This window comes from Myotis daubentonii, chromosome 3 (genome assembly GCF_963259705.1).
Source record: "Myotis daubentonii chromosome 3, mMyoDau2.1, whole genome shotgun sequence".
Lineage (NCBI taxonomy): Eukaryota > Metazoa > Chordata > Mammalia > Chiroptera > Vespertilionidae > Myotis > Myotis daubentonii.
Window position 1 is genome coordinate 123,634,426 of NC_081842.1, and position 21,709 is coordinate 123,656,134.

At 52.9% G+C, this 21,709-nt stretch overlaps 1 protein-coding gene across 1 annotated transcript; it reads left to right on the forward strand.

The window, feature by feature from the left end:
- The first annotated feature begins 12,297 nt into the window (after positions 1-12,297).
- On the forward strand, positions 12,298-15,556 carry FOXC1 (forkhead box C1). The gene has a single exon (XM_059688409.1). The coding sequence runs from the start codon at positions 12,674-12,676 to the stop codon at positions 14,837-14,839; it is 2,166 nt and encodes a 721-aa protein (XP_059544392.1). The 5' UTR covers positions 12,298-12,673; the 3' UTR covers positions 14,840-15,556.
- Positions 15,557-21,709: the final 6,153 nt, after the last annotated feature.

Below are 21,709 nucleotides of genomic sequence, written 5' to 3' on the forward strand. Positions count from 1 at the left end.
TTATTCACTCATCTCCTTATGGGCACTTGGGCTGTTTCTAGATCTTAGCTATTGTAAATAATGATGCTATGAACATAGGGGTGCATATATTCTTTCTGACTAGTGTTTTGGGTTTCTTAGGATATATGTTTAGAAGTGGGACCACTGGGTCAAATGGCAGTTCCATTTTTAATTTTTTGAGGAAACTCCATACTGTTTTCCATAGTGGCTGCACCAGTCTGCATTCCCACCAGCAGTGCACTATGGTTCCCTTTTCTCCACATCCTCGCCAGCACTAATTGTTTGTTGATTTGTTGATGGTAGCCATTCTGACAGGTGTGAGATGATACCTCTTTGTCGTTTTAATTTGTGTCTCTGATGATCAGAGGCTTTGGGCATTTTTTCATGTCTCTTGGCCTTCTGTATGGCCACTCTGGAAAAGTTTGTTCCCCTGAGCTGCTCCACTCCAGCTTCATGTCAATTTGCAGCGCCTTCATTTTATGAATCAGCAAATGTTATATAAATGATTTACCATTTTAAAGGTGTGATAGCATCAGAGCAGAGAGAGAAAGGGCTTTATGTGAAACTCAGTGCCTGGTCCTGGGAGGAGCTGAGCCTGTGCTTTGCCTTCCCAGGGGCTGTAGACCCTTGTCTATCTCCTCCTCTCACCAAATTGCTTCAAGCCATTTACACCTCTTCTCCCACTGACCCGCCTCTTTCTCTTCCCAGCCTCCCCAGGAGTCCTCTGCCTGCCCCACACTCTTCACTGGAATTTCCAGGCCTGGCTGCCAGCTGGACTTTTTAGAGCGGCTGCTCATGATGTGATCCTGGACCTCAAATCGAAAATGGGCTTTTCCAAATTCTGTTTTCCCACTTTACAACTTAAAACCCTGTACAATCATGCATTAAAGAAATGGTTAGATAACAGAGTCATCCCCCACCCTAATGGTCATTTACATTTTCTATTTTCTTTGATGTTCTTTGTGAGAAAGGATCCAGCAGTGGGTTCGTCACACTCTGCAAGGGCCTTGTGATTATGACTCTTCGTGAGCCTATTAATCGATCTTCTCATTAATGAACATCAAATTTGCTTCAAAAAGTATCTTCAGGAAGTTTTTGCTTTGAAGTTTGCACTGTTAAAAACCTCTTTTGTGTTTAAAACCCGATTTACACTAGAGTAGACTGTATAATTTATGTATATTTACAAGTCAAATTCTTAATTGCAATGCTTTTCGTAAAGAGCTTTTTTCCCAGACTTCATAGCTCCCTTTGTTTCCCACGGTAACACAATTTCTTCTAAAGCTCAGTGAGCCGGTTCATACACAAACTACTGCCAACAATGAGGTGCGGGCCAGGGCTCTGAGAACAGCGTTTCCTTGGGCCCTTCCAGCCCGACCCATGTCTCCGTGATGCTGTAAGTCTCTTTATTTGCAGCTTCCTTTCTCAGCAAAATCAGACGTTAACTCCTAACTCCTGTCAGCATGTGCTGGTCAGGGTGGAACTCCAGTGACCTGGCACTCCCTGGCACTTCGGAGCACCAGCATGCTCTTTCACTTGCTATTTATAATCTTCGTTCCTTAAGTTCCTGGATCTACAGATTCCTTTTTCAGAAGCATTCCCAAGGTTCTACACTGAGATCAGCTCATAGAAATCCCTCCTTTCACTTTTAAGTTAAGGGATATTATTCTCTCCTTTGGAAACAAGGTAAACTGAGGCACGGCTAAGCACCTCGTGCTAGACGTCCTGTGGATGCTTGGAACAATGGGCCTGGCAGTGTGCGGCCAGAGCCCCTTGGCCCCGATGTGCGCCTGATGCCTCCACCAGGCATGGAGGAAGGTTTCATTTCTGTCAGATTTTGCTTGCAGAGCCTAGCCATTTTGTTCCATTGAAATAATTAGAAAAAGGGGTGTGTTTTTTTTACCCCCTGTGTATCATTTGGGATCCACTTCAGAAAGAACTATGGCCTTTCACAGTGTGTGCTGTCCGTGGGCAGAAATTGGACCGGAGAGGCATGTCCTCGGCATGGAGATGGAAACGTTCATGGAGAACACTCACTCTCAGCTCAGAGAGGGGAGGACAGCAACAGGATGCAGCTGAGTGGCCCTTGTCCCCAGAGAGAGCCGCCCACCAGGAAGGGGCCGGACCCAGGCCAGGCAGGTGGGCTGCAGACTCAGACTCCTGCCTGCCCAGCAGGTGTGATGGCCTCTCCTCCCAGGACCGCCTTTCCCATAGGCTTTACCCCGCTTTGGTGGCCAAGATGAGAAGGTCCCAGAGGTTTCCAAACAGTATGAATACTGCCGCTGCGGCTGGGCCAGCCTCTGTGCCTGTGTTTGGTGGGGCAGCTGGACACAGAGGCCTCATCCTCTCCTTCCCCTCTGCCCCGGAGGAGGCTTGGTGTCGCAGGCCACTTCTCCACACACAAGGTTTCAGTGGCATCCACACCATGGCCCTGAGCTGGCTGGGCCCCACACTGACCTGCTGTAGGAGAGGGTGAGAGGGTGCGACCTCTTCAGCACTCTTCCTCCACCTGTGACCTTCTCTTTGCCCCCATCTTCCTTCCCCTCTCCATTGGCACAGTGTCTATAATGGAGGAAAACGGGTGCTATAAAAGCAATTTGCACTGAAATGTTACAAAGCTCACATATCTTTAAATTTTTTTAAAAAGAGGACACATACTTGAACAAAAACAACCATACCCCTCAACACACACACACACACACACACACACACACAGCCAGCAGACAGAGGCTCTTCTCTGCCTCCCAGCACAGCCCTGGGCTGCCAGCAGGGTTTCAGACTGAACTCAGCCAAGTGGACAAGGGGGGATTTCCTGCAGTATCCTGTGGCCTCTTTGCTCCATATAATCATTAAAAAGCCCTTCAACATGTGAAAGAATTCATACCCGCAATCATGCTTTCTAAGAGAAAATGGTAACAATAAAAGACCCATCAAACTTTTTCTTCAAAAATTTGGTCCTGGGTTTGATCTCTTTCCTGAGCCCAGCTCCATTCTCTCTCCCATGCCCCACACTTCAAAATTTAACTAAACTATTAAATAGCCAGAAATGGGGCATAGTGGGGGAGGATGAATTAAATCTATCAAGACTTACATTACAGTGAATTATTCAACATTCAATCTTTCCCTAAGAGAAAGGACAAATTATGCATCCGTCATTTTCTGACTCCATTGAATATGGACACTTACCAGTCTTCGGTGGATAACACTGAAAGCTATGCTAATATTGGAAAAGCAGATCTGGGCACATCAGAGACATTTGCTTTTAAAGGGACATTGCCAAAAGCTTTGAATCCAGTGCTTGACCTGTATTTAATATTTCTCTGATCCGCCAGGGGACACTTTCTGGATTCTAAATACCTGCTTGGAAAATGTTTGGCACAGTCAGAAAACAAAGAAAAGCTCTCTTTGTATGAGATTTACTGTCAACACCATCAGATAACTGAATCTGCCTGATAGCAGCAAAGCCGTACAGATATCATCAGGAAAGCTGGTGTACAGACCAGCAAGAGAAGGGAAACAAGAGCAAGAAAAGTATGTTTGTTTTTTCCAGTTAATGCATAGTCAAGGGAGAGTCAAACATGCCAAACTTAGGGGAAATATAAAACACATATTTTTCTAAATTAATTTAAAATGTTACTGCAATGCATTAGCCCTCTGTTTTAAAATATCCAAAGACAAACTAAAGTGGGCAAAGTGTTGGAATCTACGTCTGAGACAATTCCAGAAAAAAAAACAAAACAAAAAAAACAGTTGACATTGATGATAGTGATGTTTACTAGAAATCTAACCTACATCCAGCAGACAGTAGACAAGGTGACTGGCATTAAACAAAATGTGGGACTGAGTTTGCCTCCATATGAAGAGGGTGGAGCCCCGCCTGTTTTCCTGTTATGTAGAACCCCTGCCCGACTCCTCCCAAAACATTTTCCCAGTGACACCTTTGCCTGTCTTTGGATGGGCACCTTACTAAAACAAATACACCTACCTAACAATAATCTTTGGTAGCAAGTGCTCATAAAGGCAACAAAGAAGACTATGACAGGGTGTTCCTTAGCATGGCACCAAGCTCTCTGAGGAATTACCACACACAAAAGCAAAATAGTCTGCCTCGATGACTGGGCCAGAAGTCAGCAACTTTTAGAAACTTGATCTTTCTTGGCAAGTGACTAATTTCACCCCCTTTGGGTGCAAATGAGTGGTCCTCTCCCTAAGAAGTCACAGTGTGTATATATGTTGTCTACTTTAGAAGACAGAGAAGTAGAAAAACAAACTATGATTACAAGCACACTCACAAATAAAAAGAGAAGGTCTCCTCAGTCGATACCAACACCTTATAAAAGTGTCATTTAACCTTATCTAATCTGGAGCCTGTTTCATCATTGGCATAGCCCACAATGCAAACCTTTGTGTTGAAGAAGGAAGCGCGGGGGCGGTGGGCGTGCCCTGCCTCTGCTGTAGCTGCCTCGGGACTTTCTGCTGCCCAGCAGTCAACGCAGGCCTCGCAGTCCCAGGGACAGTGGGTGAGAAAATGATGGATGGGCTGGGGTACAGTGAAGGCAAAAATGGCTAAGAGAATAGTTTCCTTTTCCCATCTGTTCAGGAAGGACGTCAGTGAGATAGACTAAACAAGGCCCTGGGTCGGGATTCCGTGTGTGAACACAGCAGCCCAGCCTTTAAAAGAGCCTTCCTCTGCACACTGAGGGGACAAAGGCAGACCAGACGCCCACAATGGCTGGTCTTGAAGAGAAGCAGGACAGTCCCAGACTGTCGCAGTGACAACCGGCGGGGGCTGGGCAGTCCTGGGGGAGTCTGGCCCGTGGAGCCCACTGCCCGCTGTGGCCACCAGCTGATGGGACTCAGTGACCAGCACTGGACACACCAGGCACTTCCTGGGAAGATTCAGGAAATCCTGGCACAGAGGGTCCCCTGGGCACCACTGAGGGCTCTAGGACACGATGTTGTCCTGTCCCCTGAGAGAGCAGAGCCCCTTGGGCCTGAGTGGTAGCCTCACCCTTTGACCTCCCCTCCTTGCCCTGCTCCTACTCTCCCCCTACCTCCCCCCTCACAGACACACACACATACACACAAGACACATGGCTAATTGCCTCCACTGCATTGGACACCAGGGCCTCTGTAAGACTTCAGGCTGAGGAGTCAGGGTGACGTGCAGAGGGAAGGCTGGCCTACACTTGGCAAGTCCTGGGTGGAAGCCTCCACTTGAGAAGGAAGACCTCAGACCACCTCTCTTCAAGGGAGCCTCAGTTTCCCTCTATGACATGAAATGCTTGACTGCCAAACAGTCCCCGCAAAGGATCCTGCAGATTAACCAATCCCCAAACCCAACTCTGCTGCCCAGTCCCACCCCAGCATCTTGTGACAGGGAGGCAGGGGAAATGTTTATTTCCTCGCAGTGTCCTAAGCTTTCCTAGCCTGCCACGTCTGATCTGTCTAGTCCCTTTGAAAGCAGGGGCAGGGGCTGCAGGGGACAGGTCCAGCATGGGGGAAGGGCAGGGAAGAGCATCTCTTCTCCCCTGGCCTGTATTTCCTGGAGAACCTTCCTTAGGACAGCTCAGTGGAAGGGAAGCCCAGAGAGGAGCCCTCAGATGTCACTCAAGATGAGAGCAAGCACATCAGCTGGCAGGACCTCTACTTTTTTGCATAGAAATGCCTGTGCCCAGATACATAGCATTTTCCTGTCCATGAACTCGTGTTGTTTCCCCTGCTATCACTACTGCCAGCATCTCTAGAAATAAGTGTGCTAATATACTAGCCCAGTGCAAGTCAAGTATATTTACACATGGCAGTAGATCCAAGCACTGGTGGAGGTGGCTATTAGTATTTACTTCACAAAGATGTCCAGCAAAGTGTATGCTGCTCTATATGCAGCTGTTAGAATAATGTTGAACATACAGACAGCCTCCATGCAGTTGTTGATTAAATGGATTCGTCAATGTACCATTGATCTGAAATGCATATTTTAACATGGAAATAGAGATGAGATTCCTGATGGTGCTTAATAGTTTAATTTTTTTTCCTTCTCTTAACGGCACATCAATGATCCAATGTGACAAGCACAGTAAAATTGTGAAGGCTAGGCAATCTTGAGCAAGCTATTTATTCCCTTTAAGCTGCCCACCCTTTGACCTCCCCTCCTATATAAGATGCAGATAATAGTATCCATATCAGGGACCTTGAGAGGATTAAATAAAATCATTACTTAATGACAACATAAGTGTTCCATGCACCTTATTATTGTTGTTTAAGGGTCTGTGGTTAAGACATGAGAAATGTCATATCAAACAAATTCGCCCTTGGTGAATATTCACACTCTGCCCCAAACCAAGTGTCTTCAGGGGGAGTCAAACCTTCGGGAGAACAAAGAGTTGTCCCATTTGGTGAGCAGAGAGATTTTCTAATTCCAACTGAGATATTTGTGACCCCAAGCAAAAGGGGACCTCAATAAAAGTCGATTCTGGGTTGGTTTGTCTGTTACCCTTAATTTATAGTTTAACTCTAGTCAACTATTGGCCTTAAAAAATATGAGGGCAACCAGAACTACATACTACAGAGCAAGTACCTTTTTTCCTTTCATACATTTATTTCTATTTAACATTCTGTGGAAATGTGCCTCCCTATTTGCCATAGTTTATCTTTTCTTATATCTTTGCTTCCAAACTAAATAGCACTAATCCGAATGCATACCTTTGCAGGCCAACGTCTAGCCTGTGTCTGTGTCTACAGTGTATGTAAATATTGGCAAGTCTCTCCGTGGGCAAAGCCACAGTGTGCACTGTTGGTGTTGTCCTACGGTGTCTCTGGGGTGTGTAAATGTGTGTGGGGGTGTGAGACCGCACTAGCAGCCACCATCACTACCACTCAATAGTCCTGTTCTCTAAACCAGTTCTTTGGGGGTTCAGTTTTTCATAATTAAGACTAAGGAGTGGTTAAAAAACAGAAGTACATTTTCCTGGAAACCAGCAGTTTTCATTTGCAACTTTTATTGGCAAATCTGGCTGCCAGTAAATACATTCCTTGGCATCTCCCAGAATGTAATTCACTTGATGAAGCAGCCCTGCTTTTTCTGTAACGTGCACATCAATTAAAAGGGGTCGCCTGGAAGGAATGTAGTCAGTGGCTGGCTTTCAGTGCCGGGTCACCTCTGGCTCCAGGCACCAAAACGTCCCTGGTCTGTGCCCAGGAGTCCGAACTGGTCTCTCTATGGGATTTCAAGACCAGACTATTCCCGGCTGGAGCGTGGTAGGTTGCAGGGTGTGAAAGCATGAGTCCACCCCTGCGGGGTCCCACCCCAGCAGCATGGCCGCCCCCAGGATCTCTCCTTCAGAGCCATTTTCCTGGGGAAGGCCTGGGGCGTGCTGGGGGTCTCGCGCCATCGGCGGAGGCGTAGCGAGATGAAGCTGCGGTCGGCAGGGGGCGCTCGGAGCCCGAGCAGGGCCCAGAGTGACGGGCGGACTCGCGACCCCAGAGGTCTGGGACAGGCCAGGAACCTGCGCCCCCATCCCCGGGCCGTGGAGCGGCCTCGGGACTTCCCACACCTCCCCATTCTCTGCCCTGAGCTCGCAGGGAAGAAGCAGGAAGCCTGTGGAGGGCGGAAGGGGCCTCAGCCACTGGCTGCCGCTTCCAGCTGCCGGCGCACCGAGGACAAACGGCCCTCCGGGAGACCTGTTGCACGGAGCCAGTTTGCCGACCTTGTCCCGGTCCTGAGCGGAGCAAACCGCTGGCTTCCTCGAAGGTGCGGCTGCTCCGCACCAGGCCCGGGCGCCCGCACCTTACGCACACAGGCTCAGCCGCGCGGCCGCGGCCGCTGACGCCCGGGGTGGGATGCGGGACTTCGGAGGAGCATCCCAGAGCTCAGGTTCCCCGGGCGCGAAGAGGGGCCAGGTCGTCGAGGCTCAAGCTCAGCGAAGGTCGCTCTGGGGTGGGCGAAAGGGCCGGCGGCAGCTCCGGCGTGCGGGTCCGGTGAGAGGCGAGACTGGAACCCGGGGAAGGGCCCGCCGCCGGCAGGGCACGGGCGCAGCAACCAGCAAGGTGCAGCCGGTCTCATCCCGCCGGCGGTTCCAAACTGCCTGCGGGTCTGTCCGCTGATCGGAGCTAACACGTCTTAGCCGCGGCGCTTTCTACCCGAGCGTGCGCTTTCTGGCCCCGTCCCGGGAAGGCGCGTCGGCCCCTCTGTTCTCGACAGCCCACACCCGCCCGCACCCGCAGCCTCTGCTCCGCACCGGCAGCCTCTGCGGCTTGAGGACGGCCGGGCCCCGCGCGGCGTGTGCCCCAAAGGAGTCCAAGTCCCGAAGGTGGGAGGCGGCGGCGCCTCTACCTTCCAAGGCCTTGGCTTTCGGCTGCGGCCGGAGTCAGCAGGAGACCTGGGTGGGAATAAACCGCGGCGCGCGTGAGCACACACGCACACAAGTAATCCGTTCCGATCACCCCGCCCCTTTATACAAATTGTACGCTTGTCCCCGGTTGTTAATGAGAAGAGACAGTTCGGATCGCCTTCTACTGATGCCTGTATAAAGAAAGCCCGTCTTTCTAGCCCGGCACCAAAATTAAAGATTTACTTCCCGCAAGCCCCGTGGCCCTTTCTAGCTACTCAGCTCGGCTCTGACCCCCAGGAAAGCTCCGGGAGACTGGGCTTTCCTGCGGAGTCAACAGGTGGGCCGACCCCAGGGGATAACCACGAGCAGATGTTGGCACATTCTCTCCCCCGTAAGTGACTAGCGGGACGGCCCGCGTCGGGGACTTGGGGGATGACATTAATTAATCCCATCTTATACACTTCCCGGGGAGGGTTCCCTGCGAGGCCAGCTATCCGACTAGTTAAATCATGGAGACAGGCAACGTGGATCACTTTGTCTTTAAAACATAATAAAAAAATAAACGTTCTTTTTATTTATTGTAGAAATTATTTTTCTGTGAAGTAGGGGGCTGAATCAGAGGGACTGCTGCCACAAAACCTCTACTCAGAAACCCCCAAATAGGAGAGAAGAAGGAAATCCACCCCAGACGGGGTCACCTAGACATTTGCTCCTGCCTCCTGCCTTCGCTGGAGTCACGCTGATGACAAACGCTACCTCCCAGGCTGACAGCTTGATAACGAAGAACCGCTATTGGCCCCAGGATGTGCTCCCCTACCCCTGGGCTTCTGGTCGCATAAATGAGGCCGCAGGGGAAACTGGGACACTTCTCTGAAAAGCTCAAACACAACCCCAAACGGACTGGCCCCACTTGTCTGTGATTTCAGTCTAGTGAGGAGTTTTCGAGTCGCATTGTCCTGGCAATTGCCTCAATCTTCCACTTCCTCTCGGGCAGGAAAGGCGATGCTAGACGGCGGTGGACTCACAGCCTCCTCCTGGGCGTGCAGAGCCCCCAGAGCTCGCTGCACCATCTGGAGTTGGAGAAGCCCTTCCCTCATCTTCTATGCCTGCGGTTCCTTTTCCCGAGCTCCTGGGTCAAGGGCCTCTCACCCCAAGGCGGCATCAGCGTGTCCTAGACGCCCCCGCCCCCGGGCTGGCTGCTTGGGCACAACTCAGAGCCCAGAATGCGCCTAAGCCGGCCGGGGGCGGCGGGAAGGGGGTCTGGGCACGCCAGGGGGGCGATTTGGCCCGCGGGGCTGAGGGACACGCCGGGGAAAGTTCCCGAGGGGTCTGTGCACTCTGGACTGGGCTAACGCCCCAGACGAGTCATTTCCTGGACTGCCCCCCACCCTCCTTCTGCTCTCTATTTGACTGGAAAAGAAAAGGAGCGCCTGCCTCCCGGCGACCTGCTTAGGGCACCATCTCCACCCCGCTCCCTGTACCCCCCCCCTACACGTCCCCCCCCCCACACACACACACACACTGAGTCCACCAAGTTCCCCAATCCGGGCAGTCCTGGCATGCTCAACATGTCCCCCTCCTCGTGTTTTTCTGCTGTAGGGGCCCTGGAAAGCCTTGTCTTAAATATCGCTGTGACGTCACGCCCCTCCTCAGAGCAAAGAACCCTACGTTGGGCCCCTGGGATTGTAACCCTGCCAGGCCGGTCAGGGAGGGAATGGGGGTCCGGGATTGGCCAAGCGACAGTCCCACCAAACATCTATTATGGCTGTCGCCTGCGGGGTATTTCTGCCAGTGAAGTCAAGGGTTGTGGGGGAAACGAGTTACTGAACTAAGTCGTGGAGTAGGAAAAAAAGGCACCAAAAACTTTAACCTGGAAATAAAAATTTTAGCTCATACCCCCCAAAACTTTCTATCCGCGCCTTAATGTTCAGACAACACCTCTAGCAACAATAATTACTTGAAATACAACCAAACCGTTTACTGGAGTTTTGCTTCCGAGTAAGCTTATAAATACAAATGCAAATATCTTTTCCTGGCGAATGTCCAGAGCTAAACCAGTGGAAAGTTGATCTTTATAAAACTGCACCCCTCTATTTTTTTTCCGCATGCCTGAGACTAATTTCACAACTGCAACTTTTATATCTGAAGCAGGGAGCCCAGAACCCCACTGCTATCCGATTTGCAATTTACATAACAGGCTGTTTACCCTTTCCCGCTCCGGGAGAGAACGAGGGGATATACTGCAGAGCAGGACTGTCTATTGCAAAACCTGGCCCTTAGGCATTTCCCACATTCGGAAAATGAGCGAGTCGCTGTCGCTGTTTGTCCCTGAACACCGCAAGCCCTGGAAAAGCATTTTAAAGCCCAAATTCACCAAAATGCTGAGGTGTTTAGGGAGAACACTTACTTAACTGGCCTCCATGCTGAGGATAGAGAGCCCCATACAGACCCCGCCAAAGGAGCTAAGTCAGGGTATAGGGCTGGGGTTGGACACGAATTCATTTTACAAGTCTGGGGTTTCTCCTCCCTTATTCTCTCCGCAAGTGTTTAGGAATCACAAAGTACTGAGACTCCTGCTGGTAAATCAAGTGTTTCTTCCAACCCGTCAGCAACTCGGCCTTGTGAACACCCTGGAAAAGTAGTTTAAGTGGCCCAAAGTGCAAAGCAGGTCAGGAGGCAGTGGCCTCAGGAATCGGAATTTCTGGGCAACCTCCTCCAGGCCTCTTCTAGAAGTAGCAGGTCCTCCTCTTCTCTCCACTAACCATCCATTATGAAAGACAATATATATTGTTTAATGTTCAAGAGACACGGAGCTGTGCCTGCTACTCAAGTCAGCACCCTTGGCATCAAACAACCGAAGCTGCAATTAGAAATCTTGTGCAGAGGAAGCTGAGATTCCAGCCGGGAGGCCAAAAGGGACTCCCAACACGTCCTTGCAGTTAAAATGGTCAGAAACCAGGGGAGTGGAGCTGTAGCGTCCTGGTACTCGTCTTCACAGTCTCTTACACGCGCCAGTTTCTCCAGCTTCTAGTCAAGGATCCAGTTAGTGCTCAGTCCCCAGGAGGGCCTTTTCTAGGGTTGCCCAAAGACAGAATCGCGCTGCCGGCAGAGGAAGGCCCATGTCTTTCCTGCCCCTTCGTTCCTTTCCCTCTCAGTTCTCTCTTCCCATTCCAAACCACTCAGCAGAAACTTCGCATCTCAGGTATGTGCACAGGATGCGCCTTCTGTGCGTATCCCCCGGAATCCTTGAGCCTCCCTGCGGGGGCGATTCTGAGCATTCCTCCCCAACATCCGTTATCTCTGCGAGCCCGAAGCCCCGCGCGTGTGCCGATGGAGACTGGACCGGGACGCGTTAAGTTCTTGGATTTATTTATTTGCTCCTTGTTATTATTACACTTACTAATGTCACTGAGCCCGCAGCCTGATGACCCCTCCACTGAGCTGGGCAGGGCAAGAGAGGATGGCGCACTGCGAACCAGAGGGACCCCGCACGCTCCCCGAAAGGCAGCGCTGGGAAGCCTTCTGGCTTCAGCAGCCCGAAAGGGCCCTCGGGCAGCCAAAGGTTCCAGGGGGCCGAGGAGCAGGGCGTCCCGCAATGGGGCGGCCACAGCCGGACTGGGTGAGCCACCGCCGGAAGCTCCCGGCAAAGCCCCCTTTCCTCCTATTTGTACTGGGGAGGGGTCACGGGGACGGCGAGGTGGGGTCGACAACTCCTTCCCCACCAGGCACAGAGCACGACTGTGACTGAGCCCATACAACTCTGTAACCCAGCTCAGGACAGAAGCTCCAGGTGGGGAAAAACGAGACGCCTGTGAACTCAGTGAGTTCACCGGGCGATCGGGAGAGGAGGAAAGGGGGAGAGAGGAGAGGTGAGGGGGGGAAAGTAGGAGGGGCCGGGAAATCCCGAAGCTGGAGCCGGTCAGGTCGGCCAAGAAATGAGAGACAGCCAGAGCGAGTTGGAACTCCAGGACTCGGCGGTGACATCTGTGAGCAGTGGACGGAGGAAGGGTCTGTGTGGGGCCCGAGAGGGCTCAGGAAATCTGCGAAAACAATGGACGTCCGTGCGGAGGGCCGGGGGTGACATAGACAGTGCCCGGCGCCGGCGGCGGAGGGGGCGAGCGCAGGCCGGACGCGGGCAGGGACTTGGGCTCGGGACCCCGCCGGCCGGCGTGCGTGTGGTCAGCGCGGCGGTCCTCCCGCGGCCCCGCGCGGCCCGGCGGGGCTCGGCCTCCCGCTCACTCAGAGGCGGTTCTCGGCCCCCATTGGCTGCTGCTGCAGCAGGAGGGCGGGGCTCCGCTGCCCGGAAAAAATGTAACTGCGTAAAAAAGTCCTCGCCTGGGTGACGGATGCTCAAAAGTTCAGAAGTTTTCCAATGCTTCCTTAAGCGGCCCGCGCGCGAGAGACTGAAAAAAAAAGGTGACGCGGGGCCCGGGAAGGCGGCCGGCGCGCGGCCCCCCGCCCTGGTGATTTGGCCGCCTTCGCCGGCGGCTGGGGCAGTCTCCTGGAAGGAGCAGGCGGTGTGGCGAGAAGGGCGCCTTCTTGTTTTTTCAGTTTTGGCTCTTTTTTCCGTTCTCGCCTGGAAGTGGCTCCGCGAGTTCCTTCAAGGCCGTCTGCCGCGTCCTGGTCCGGCCCTCTCCCTTAGCACCGACCCTCCTCCGCGGCCGGCGCCGGCCCCGCAGTGGCTGGAGGCGCCCCGGGAGCCCGAGCGAGCGCAGGGAGAGGCCGCGCGCAGCTGGCGGCTCGGGGAGGCGGCGGCGGCCCGACACCAGCTCCGCGAGGCCCGGACTCGGACTGCGCGGCCGGCGGAGCGCGGCCGACCTGAGCGAGGGTGGGGGGCGGCGGGCGGCGCGGGGCGGCGGCGAGCGGGGGCCATGCAGGCGCGCTACTCCGTGTCCAGCCCCAACTCCCTGGGAGTGGTGCCCTACCTCGGCGGCGAGCAGAGCTACTACCGCGCGGCGGCGGCGGCGGCCGGGGGCGGCTACACCGCCATGCCGGCCCCCATGAGCGTGTACTCGCACCCAGCGCACGCCGAACAGTATCCGGGTGGCATGGCCCGCGCCTACGGGCCCTACACGCCGCAGCCGCAGCCCAAGGACATGGTGAAGCCGCCCTATAGTTACATCGCGCTCATCACCATGGCCATCCAGAACGCCCCGGACAAGAAGATCACCCTCAATGGCATCTACCAGTTCATCATGGACCGCTTCCCTTTCTACCGGGACAATAAGCAGGGCTGGCAGAACAGCATCCGCCACAACCTCTCACTCAACGAGTGCTTCGTCAAGGTGCCCCGCGACGACAAGAAACCGGGCAAGGGCAGCTACTGGACGCTGGACCCGGACTCGTACAACATGTTCGAGAACGGCAGCTTCCTACGGCGGCGGCGGCGCTTCAAGAAGAAGGACGCCGTGAAGGACAAGGAGGAGAAGGACCGGCTGCACCTCAAGGAGCCGCCGCCGCCGCCCCCCGGCCGCCAGCCTCCGCCCGCGCCGCCGGAGCAAACCGACGGCACGGTGCCTGGACCGCAGCCGCCGCCTGTGCGCATCCAGGACATCAAAACCGAGAACGGTACGTGCCCCTCGCCGCCCCAGCCCCTGTCCCCGGCTGCCGCCCTGGGCAGCGGCAGCGCCGCCGCGGTGCCCAAAATCGAAAGCCCCGACAGCAGCAGCAGCAGCCTGTCCAGCGGGAGCAGTCCCCCGGGCAGCCTGCCGTCCACGCGGCCTCTGAGCTTGGATGGCGCGGAGCCCGCGCCACAGCCACCGCCCGCACAGCCCGCGCCGCCGCCGCACCACAGCCAGGGCTTCAGCGTGGACAACATCATGACATCGCTGCGGGGATCGCCGCAAGGCGCGGCCGCAGAGCTCGGCTCGGGCCTCCTGGCGTCGGCGGCCGGGTCCTCGCGCACGGGCATCGCACCCCCGCTGGCGCTGGGCGCCTACTCGCCGGGCCAGAGCTCCCTCTACAGCTCCCCCTGCAGCCAGAGCTCCAGCGCCGGGAGCTCGGGAGGGGGCGGCGGCGGTGGGGGTGGCAGCGCAGGGGGCGCCGGGACCTACCACTGCAACCTGCAGGCCATGAGCCTGTATGCGGCCGGGGAGCGCGGTGGCCACTTGCAGGGCGCGCCTGGGGGCGCCGGCGGATCAGCCGTGGACGACCCCCTGCCCGACTACTCTCTGCCCCCGGTCACTAGCAGCAGCGCCTCCTCCCTGAGTCACGGCAGCGGTCAGGAGGCCGGCCACCACGCCGCAGCCCACCAAGGCCGCCTCACCTCGTGGTACCTGAACCAGGCGGGCGGAGACCTGGGCCACCTGGCCAGCGCGGCGGCGGCGGCGGCGGCGGGCTACCCCAGCCAGCAGCAGAACTTCCACTCGGTGCGGGAGATGTTCGAGTCGCAGAGGATCGGCCTGAACAACTCTCCAGTGAACGGGAACAGTAGCTGTCAGATGGCCTTCCCTTCCAGCCAGTCTCTGTACCGCACATCCGGGGCTTTCGTCTATGACTGTAGCAAGTTTTGACACCCCCATCTCAAAGCCGAACTGAATCGAACCCCAGCACAGGAACAACCAAAAGAACCATCAATGCAAAATCGAAACCAAAAAAAAAAAAATCCAATTTAAAAAATCTTGAAAAATATTCACCAAACCAGCGAACAGAATCCCTACAAAAGTCAACTCACCAGCACACAAAAAACTATTTTCTTAAAAGATTAATTGAGAGCCACCTCCACTTTGCCTTATCTAAATAAACAAAACCATAAACCATTTTACACAGAGACAGCAAAATCATGGTTTATTAAAGGACAGTGTTACTGCAGATAACACGTAAGTTTCTTCTTGCTTTTAAGAGAGCACGCTTTCCTTTTCCTCCTCTCTCCCATGCCCTGGCCCTTTTCCTTCCCTCACCTCTCACCTGTAAGATATTATTTTATCCTATGTTGAAAGGAGGGGAAAAGTCCCCGTATATGAAAATCGCTTTCTTTTTATTCATGGACTTGTTTTTAAATGTAAATTTCAACATAGTAATTTATTTTTAATTTGTAGTTGGATGTCGTGGACCAAACGCCAGAAAGTGTTTCCAAAACCTGACGTTAAATTTCCTGAAACTTACATTGTGCCTTTTTTTCATTATAAAAAGGGAAACTGTATTAATCTTATTCTATCATCTTTTCTTTCTTTTTGTTGAACATATTCATTGTTTGTTTATTAATAAATTACCATTCAGTTTGAATGATACCTATATGTCTGGATATTTTAATACAGCCTTAATTATTATAAGAAAAATATTTCAGAGCTTAAAACACTAGGAATTACCTTTCTCCTCCTAAATCTCTGAAAAATTGAGAAACACTATTTCCTATCAAATTTCACATAGAAGTCTCTTTTGGTTTACTTTTCCCCTACAGCATCTGCAAAATGTTCTATATAGTTAGCTTGCTTTGTGGCTACTTAAAACATATTTTTCTAAATAGATCTGAGTTGGCGTATACACAAATACATTTTCTCAGTAATGACAGAACATGATTTGGAAATTGTATGCCCATGAATCAGCAGTCTTTACCACAGTGATACCTGTGTGTCCAGAGAGGTGAATGTGCCTCTGGATAGACACATACATATTTGGCTTGTGTAGCACATAAAAAATTAGGATGTGTATTATACATCCCTGTGAACCAAATGCAGGATAGATTTTTTCCAATTTTTTCACTCATTTATTAGAGGAAAAATAAACCATTTTTAAATGTATGTATATAAGACATCCACATTTACAATCCTCCATGTGTTATGAAGAAGGATTAGTTTTTGTAAAATGTACTGTGTGTTGGAAAGGGGAATTTAATCTTTGGGAAACTATTTTAGAAGATATGTTTGTAGAGCAATTATTTTTTGAAAAAGTTTTAAAGCAATAACAAGAAAGGAGAGAGGGGCAGAGTATTTTAGTCTAGGGTGTTGGTTTTTTTTTTCAATCCAATTTTTCTTGCTAATTTACAGTTAAACGTAGGGGGCGATCGGATTGGCCCTCCCCCTTTGTAAATAACCCAGGAAATGTAATAAATTCATTATCTCAGGGTGATCAGCCCTGTCAATCAGACTTTAGGGAGATGGTGATTTGATTACAGACATTCAGGGCCTTTCAGTTTGTTTTCGAGATAATACAGTTTCCTGCTATCTGCCGCTCCTATCTAGAGGCAACACTTAGCAGTAATTGCTGTTGCTTGTTGTCAAAATTTGATCATTGTTACAGGATTGCTGCAAATAAAAACACTCTAATTTCAGTCAAAAAGTGCTTTACATGGCCTCTGATTTACTCGGGTCTTTTTTGCTCAGAGCCGTAACTTAATAGCCAGGGAAGGTTGCCGCGGCGCAGGGCACGGTGTCTCCTCGGTCAGGTTGGCTGGGGCTGGCCCCGCTGCTGTTTGTGAGCCTACGCGCGGCCGGCGCAGCGCTCGGTCCTAGGGCTGCCACGAGCTCCCGCGGGTACCCCGCTTTGCTGGATGGTGAAGGGGAAGAACCCATTGACAAAGCTCGTAGAGTTTGTGCGTTGGTCCACTTTCGCGAGCCGAGCGTGGAGCCGGGGTTTAGGACAAAGGGTCTGGTGGCCGGAGCTGGGTTGTCCAGGCCCGGAAGGAAAGCGGCAGCAGGTGACCGAACGGTCGCCCGTCCCTTATGACCGGGTGACCCATCCCCAGCCCGGGCAGTTCTAACAGCCGGAGACGTGCCTGGTTCAACTTTTTGGAACAGGGGGACGGCGAGTGGAGGCCTGCGGCTCTCCGCGGGCCCTCCGAGGGGCGTCTCTCGCGGCCTGACGCCGGCCTCCGGACGCCGCTCCCCGCTGCAGGCCCTTCGGCTAATTAGTGTAATTACCCGCCGCGGCCCGGGCCCGCTTGTTTGTGTTTGGAGCTCCTTCCTCTCCCCACCTCGCCCCCGCCCCGCCCCTTCCCTGGCTCCTCACTGCCTCCTCCTGAAACCTGCTGTTTGGGGAGAAAATAGAGCCCACGAAGTCCTCGGCTGGGTGGACGGGTGGGAGCGTGGGCGCCGGGAAGACCTCGCTGGGGGACGGTGGCACCGGGCAGGGGTGTGTGTGGAGCGCACGGCCCTAGTCGCCCGGCTGGGGAGCCGCGGGAAGGCAGCGGGTTCTGCTCCTCACCCTCTCGCCACCCGGACACAGCGCTTCCCGTGTACACTGCTCGCCGCCTTTGTTTTGAAGACACACGTGTGTTTGGGAGCTCATCCAGGGTGGGAAGGTCACAGGCACTCCGTGGCTCCCCGAGACAGGGCACCCCGCGCCAGCCCGCAAACTGGGCAGCCACGGGTTTGCAGGAGAACCCCGGCCGGCCGGGGCCCCTCGGCCTGGACGCGCCGACCTGCCGGATTCAGCGCTGGGGCTCCAGGCGAGCCTCCCCGCAGGGCTGCGTCCCCTCGGTGTGTGAAGGCAGTTGACGGAGGCCCCAAATCACTTCGCTGTGGCAGGCGAGGGAGTCGCTTAGCGGAAAGGATGAGAGGCGTGCAAGCGGGCCCCGGGTTTCCAGTGCCCGCGACCCTCTGCAGCCGGGACCTGGGGTTTGTGGCCCCAGGGCATCGCGGCTGCAGTCAGCCCGGGGCCTAGATCCAGCCTGACCCTGCTGCCCAGAGCCAGGGGTCACGGGACACAGAAGTGGGCGCGCCGGGAAAGGTCGGCCCTGGCGCCCCAGGGAGCGCTGGTGGCCTGAGCTGGAGTGGGAGCGCTGGATGAGTTCTTCCTGGTCCCGCCAGGATGTGGAGTGGGCTTCGGTCGCCCCTTGCTCCTCCTTTCTGGGTCTCCAGTCCCTGTGGCTGGAGAGGGAACCGGTAGGAGTATTCTGGATTAGTGGACCAAGAGGAGCCCCTGGGCAGCGTTTAAGTGCTTGCATGGGGAAGGCGTTTTAACAATCAGTTTTCCCCTTTTGGTTTCCAGAGTTTGAAAATTAGGCATGAAGACATACGTGTCCAGGAAGGTGTTTGTGTCACACCTATATAGCAAAGGTAGTTATTTCTACAGGAATTGCTATGTTTGAGTGGAAGGTTCTACTCATTATTCTGACTTTTGAAACCACAATGTAATGGTTTCTACTATCACTATATTTGCACTTGAATTCTTATGTCTCATTTAAGAAAAACCAACTCCTGCCAGCCTTATTTAATCTGGAAGAACTACTGATCCCTTAGTGGTTTGCACATTTGATCTGTACTTTTTCAGCAATAAGGATATTTTTTCCTGTAAACTATTAGAAGAAAACTCCTTGATATTTAAACTAACAAATAGTACATTTTGAAATTAGCTGGCAACACGGAATGAACAGGACCCAACAATGGGGACTTGGCTAATTTCAAAATTAGCCTCTGTCGATGGCTTTAGGGTAGCATTTTGTCACTTATGTAGCACTGGACACATTTATTTTCTTGGCAAATGCCAGCATGGTATGTGCATCTGAAAGCTTGCATTTGGCATTCTCACGTCTGGTAGAAATTCTTGCTGTTTCCAAAGTTGTGTAGTTAGCCATCCTTTCTTCATCAGATTGCATGCAAACAAGCATGCATTTTACTATTTATCATTCCACACAGTTTGTGTCATTAATAATCAATGTTGCAGAGGAATAAGGCTCAATTGTACTGATGGCCCATAAGCGCTTGGCTGTTTCCTGTGGGGTCAGAAACAGGGGTCAGGAAATAAGAATGCCTTATAGCCCTGCTGGGCTCCCCTGAACTTTGATAGGTAAAGAAGGGACATAAGACTTTTTCTCTCCCACTCAGCTCCCCAGAGAGGAGCGTCAGTTTTTAAGGTGGAAGGCAATTTGTTTTGTTCTTAATGGTGCAAAACCCCACAGAGGTCCTGACCTCTCTACTGGTTCAGGCTGCTTGGACAGACGGTCCAGGGGGCCCAGAGGCCTCCACAGGGGCTCCAGGCTTTGGATGCCAGTGGTCTCCCTCACTGTTAGTGGCACCTGAAGCAAGGCTGGTTGAAGTGACAGTTGCTTTCTACCTCCACACCACGTCTCAGAGTTCCTGGGGAGGGATCCCATTTCCGTCTGAGACCAGTTCCCACCACTGGATCCTGTCTGGTGTCGCAGGGTGTTCTCTTTAGACTCCTCTAAGAGCTGGTGCATGAAGCCATTAGCCCTTCCCACCCAGTCATAAACAAATGTCACTTTAGGGGCAAGATTGATGGTGGCCATGTAATAAAGCTGGCCAGGCAGAGTACATTCTGCAAGGGCAGTCATTCCTCAGCAAGCAGGGAGCTCTGGGGGCAGGGAGAAAAGGGATCAAGAGATCTTGTCAGAGTGCTCACCCCACCAAGTTGTAGGGGGCAGAGAGCAGGCTAGCCCTCAGCTCAGGAGAGCTCCCAACAAGAAAAGCCTAATTTATTCAGACAGTGGCCACAGGCATGACCCCCCCCCACCCCCCCCCACACACAGATTTGCCATGGACCCTAAATCCAGCTTCAGAAACCCCACTTTTCTGAAAGCTCCTGTTTCAATTTATAATGAAGCCAAGAGGTTCCGTGCAAACAGCTTTTATTAATGACTTCCCTTTGGTATTTGGGCTCTATATTCATAGCCAGAACTTTTGTGGCCTGATACCTCACTCCATCTCCCCTTTCCGAGTGTGAATCCAATATGATCATTAAGTTCTGTGTCTCTTTGTGTCTCTGTTCCTCTGTCCATCTCTTTGTCTCTGTCACTTGCACTCACCACTCTTTCTCCCAGGTCCCCACATAGGCCTTGAGGCCCTGAAGTTTCTCCCTGCGCCCCACTCCAGTTGAGCCCTAGCCTGCAGGCCCAGGCACCGAGCTCTTTGGTGATGGGCTGGATGCAAGGGACAGAGCTTATTCCCAGTTCCCAGAAAGACCCGGTGCCCTAAGGGAGCAGGACTGGCAGGTTCCAGGTCTGAGTCAGGCGGGGAAAGGAGCGATACTTAATTAAATGAATTCCAACTCCAAAATCCATTCAGGAGAATCAAAGCGGCTTCTCCAGGACGACACTCTAGAAGTGATTAGGAGTGGAAAATTGAGCAAAATGTACCATGTCCGCATTATTGGAAACCAAAATATGGTGGAGAGAGCAGAAGGCTGGACTTAGGACCTTTGTTGTACCCCTTTCCCATCAAACCCTGGCTCCAAAGAAACCTTCTGTTTTATATTAATTTTTTTGTTGTTTACTTGATTTTTTTCCCCTCGCTGATTTTTAATTTGCAGCATATTGAGCATATTATAGGAGATGCAGTAGGATCTGGAATTTCCGTGCATATAGGCCCTGGTCCTCCAGACAGGAGAGAAGGGCGGGGCTTCCACTACAAGCACAGCTCCAGAGGAGAGGTGGGTTCTGCATGGTCCTGACAGGGCCTAGCCCATAATCTCCCCAAAGCCCCAGGGTTGCTTCCCCAGGACTCTTGCTCTTCCAGGTGGCACCTCCCTCTGTCCTCCCAAAGAGCATCATCTTTCTCTGGTCAGTCCTTAGGTTCCTCAAAGCCCACCAGCCAGCACTGCTGGTCATTTGAATAAAACTGCTCACCCTCTTCTAGCTGTCTCTGCAGGTTGCTCCTAGGAAGACTCTGTGAGCTGCTCATTTGCCCACTAAGTTAACACAGTTGAGCAATTTGGGAGCCCAGGTTTAGAGCAGTGGGTGGGCAGCCAGGGCCAGGCTGTGCTGCCTATCTATTGACCTGGATGGTGGAACCCCAGACAAGCCTGGGAACACGGAGGTGCCCCAGCACACAGGACCTTAGGGCCTAGGGACCTGGAGGGGCTCTTCTGGGACTCAGAACTGGAGATTGAGGAATAAAGGGGTTTGCTCCAAGGCTTTAAGGAGAGAGAGAGAGAGAGAGAGAGAGAGAGAGAGAGAGAGAGAGAGAGAGAGAGAGAGAACTTCTTCCCCCATTACCTACCCCAAGGAAAAAGCCGGAAAACCAACACATTTAGCGCCATTAACCCTTAAGGCCTCCGCATGTCCTTCAGTATAAAAGTAGGTACCAGTGCTGGATTCGGGATCTTGTTAATGGCTATAGGGAGCACGTGTTCAGGTGTCCATGGATTCCTAAAAATCTGCCAGGAGAGGAAAACCGAAAACTTTGTCCTCCGAGTGGAGCAAAATCGGTATCTCCGACGGTGCACAGGGAGAGCCCTGGAGGCTGCGCAAGCTTCCACGCCCCCGCCCCTGTCTCGCGGGGCGGCCGTTCTGGGGTGCGCGTCCCCTCCGGACAGCCCGAAGCGCCGGGGGCTTTCCCCGAGCCTGTGCCCGGCGGCGGAGCTTCCTTGCATTGCTAATGGGGATTCTTATTATAACTAAGCACGGAGGACACCCGCCTTTCGGTTGCCCCAAGAGGAGGAGTGTGGGCCAACCCGAGTGGAGGAGCCCCCAGAGCCTCAGTCCTGTG

Bases quoted from the DNA above. Each gene is read 5' to 3' on its own strand.
- FOXC1 (XM_059688409.1), top strand. From the start codon at position 12,674: ATGCTCAAAAGTTCAGAAGTTTTCCAATGCTTCCTTAAGCGGCCCGCG.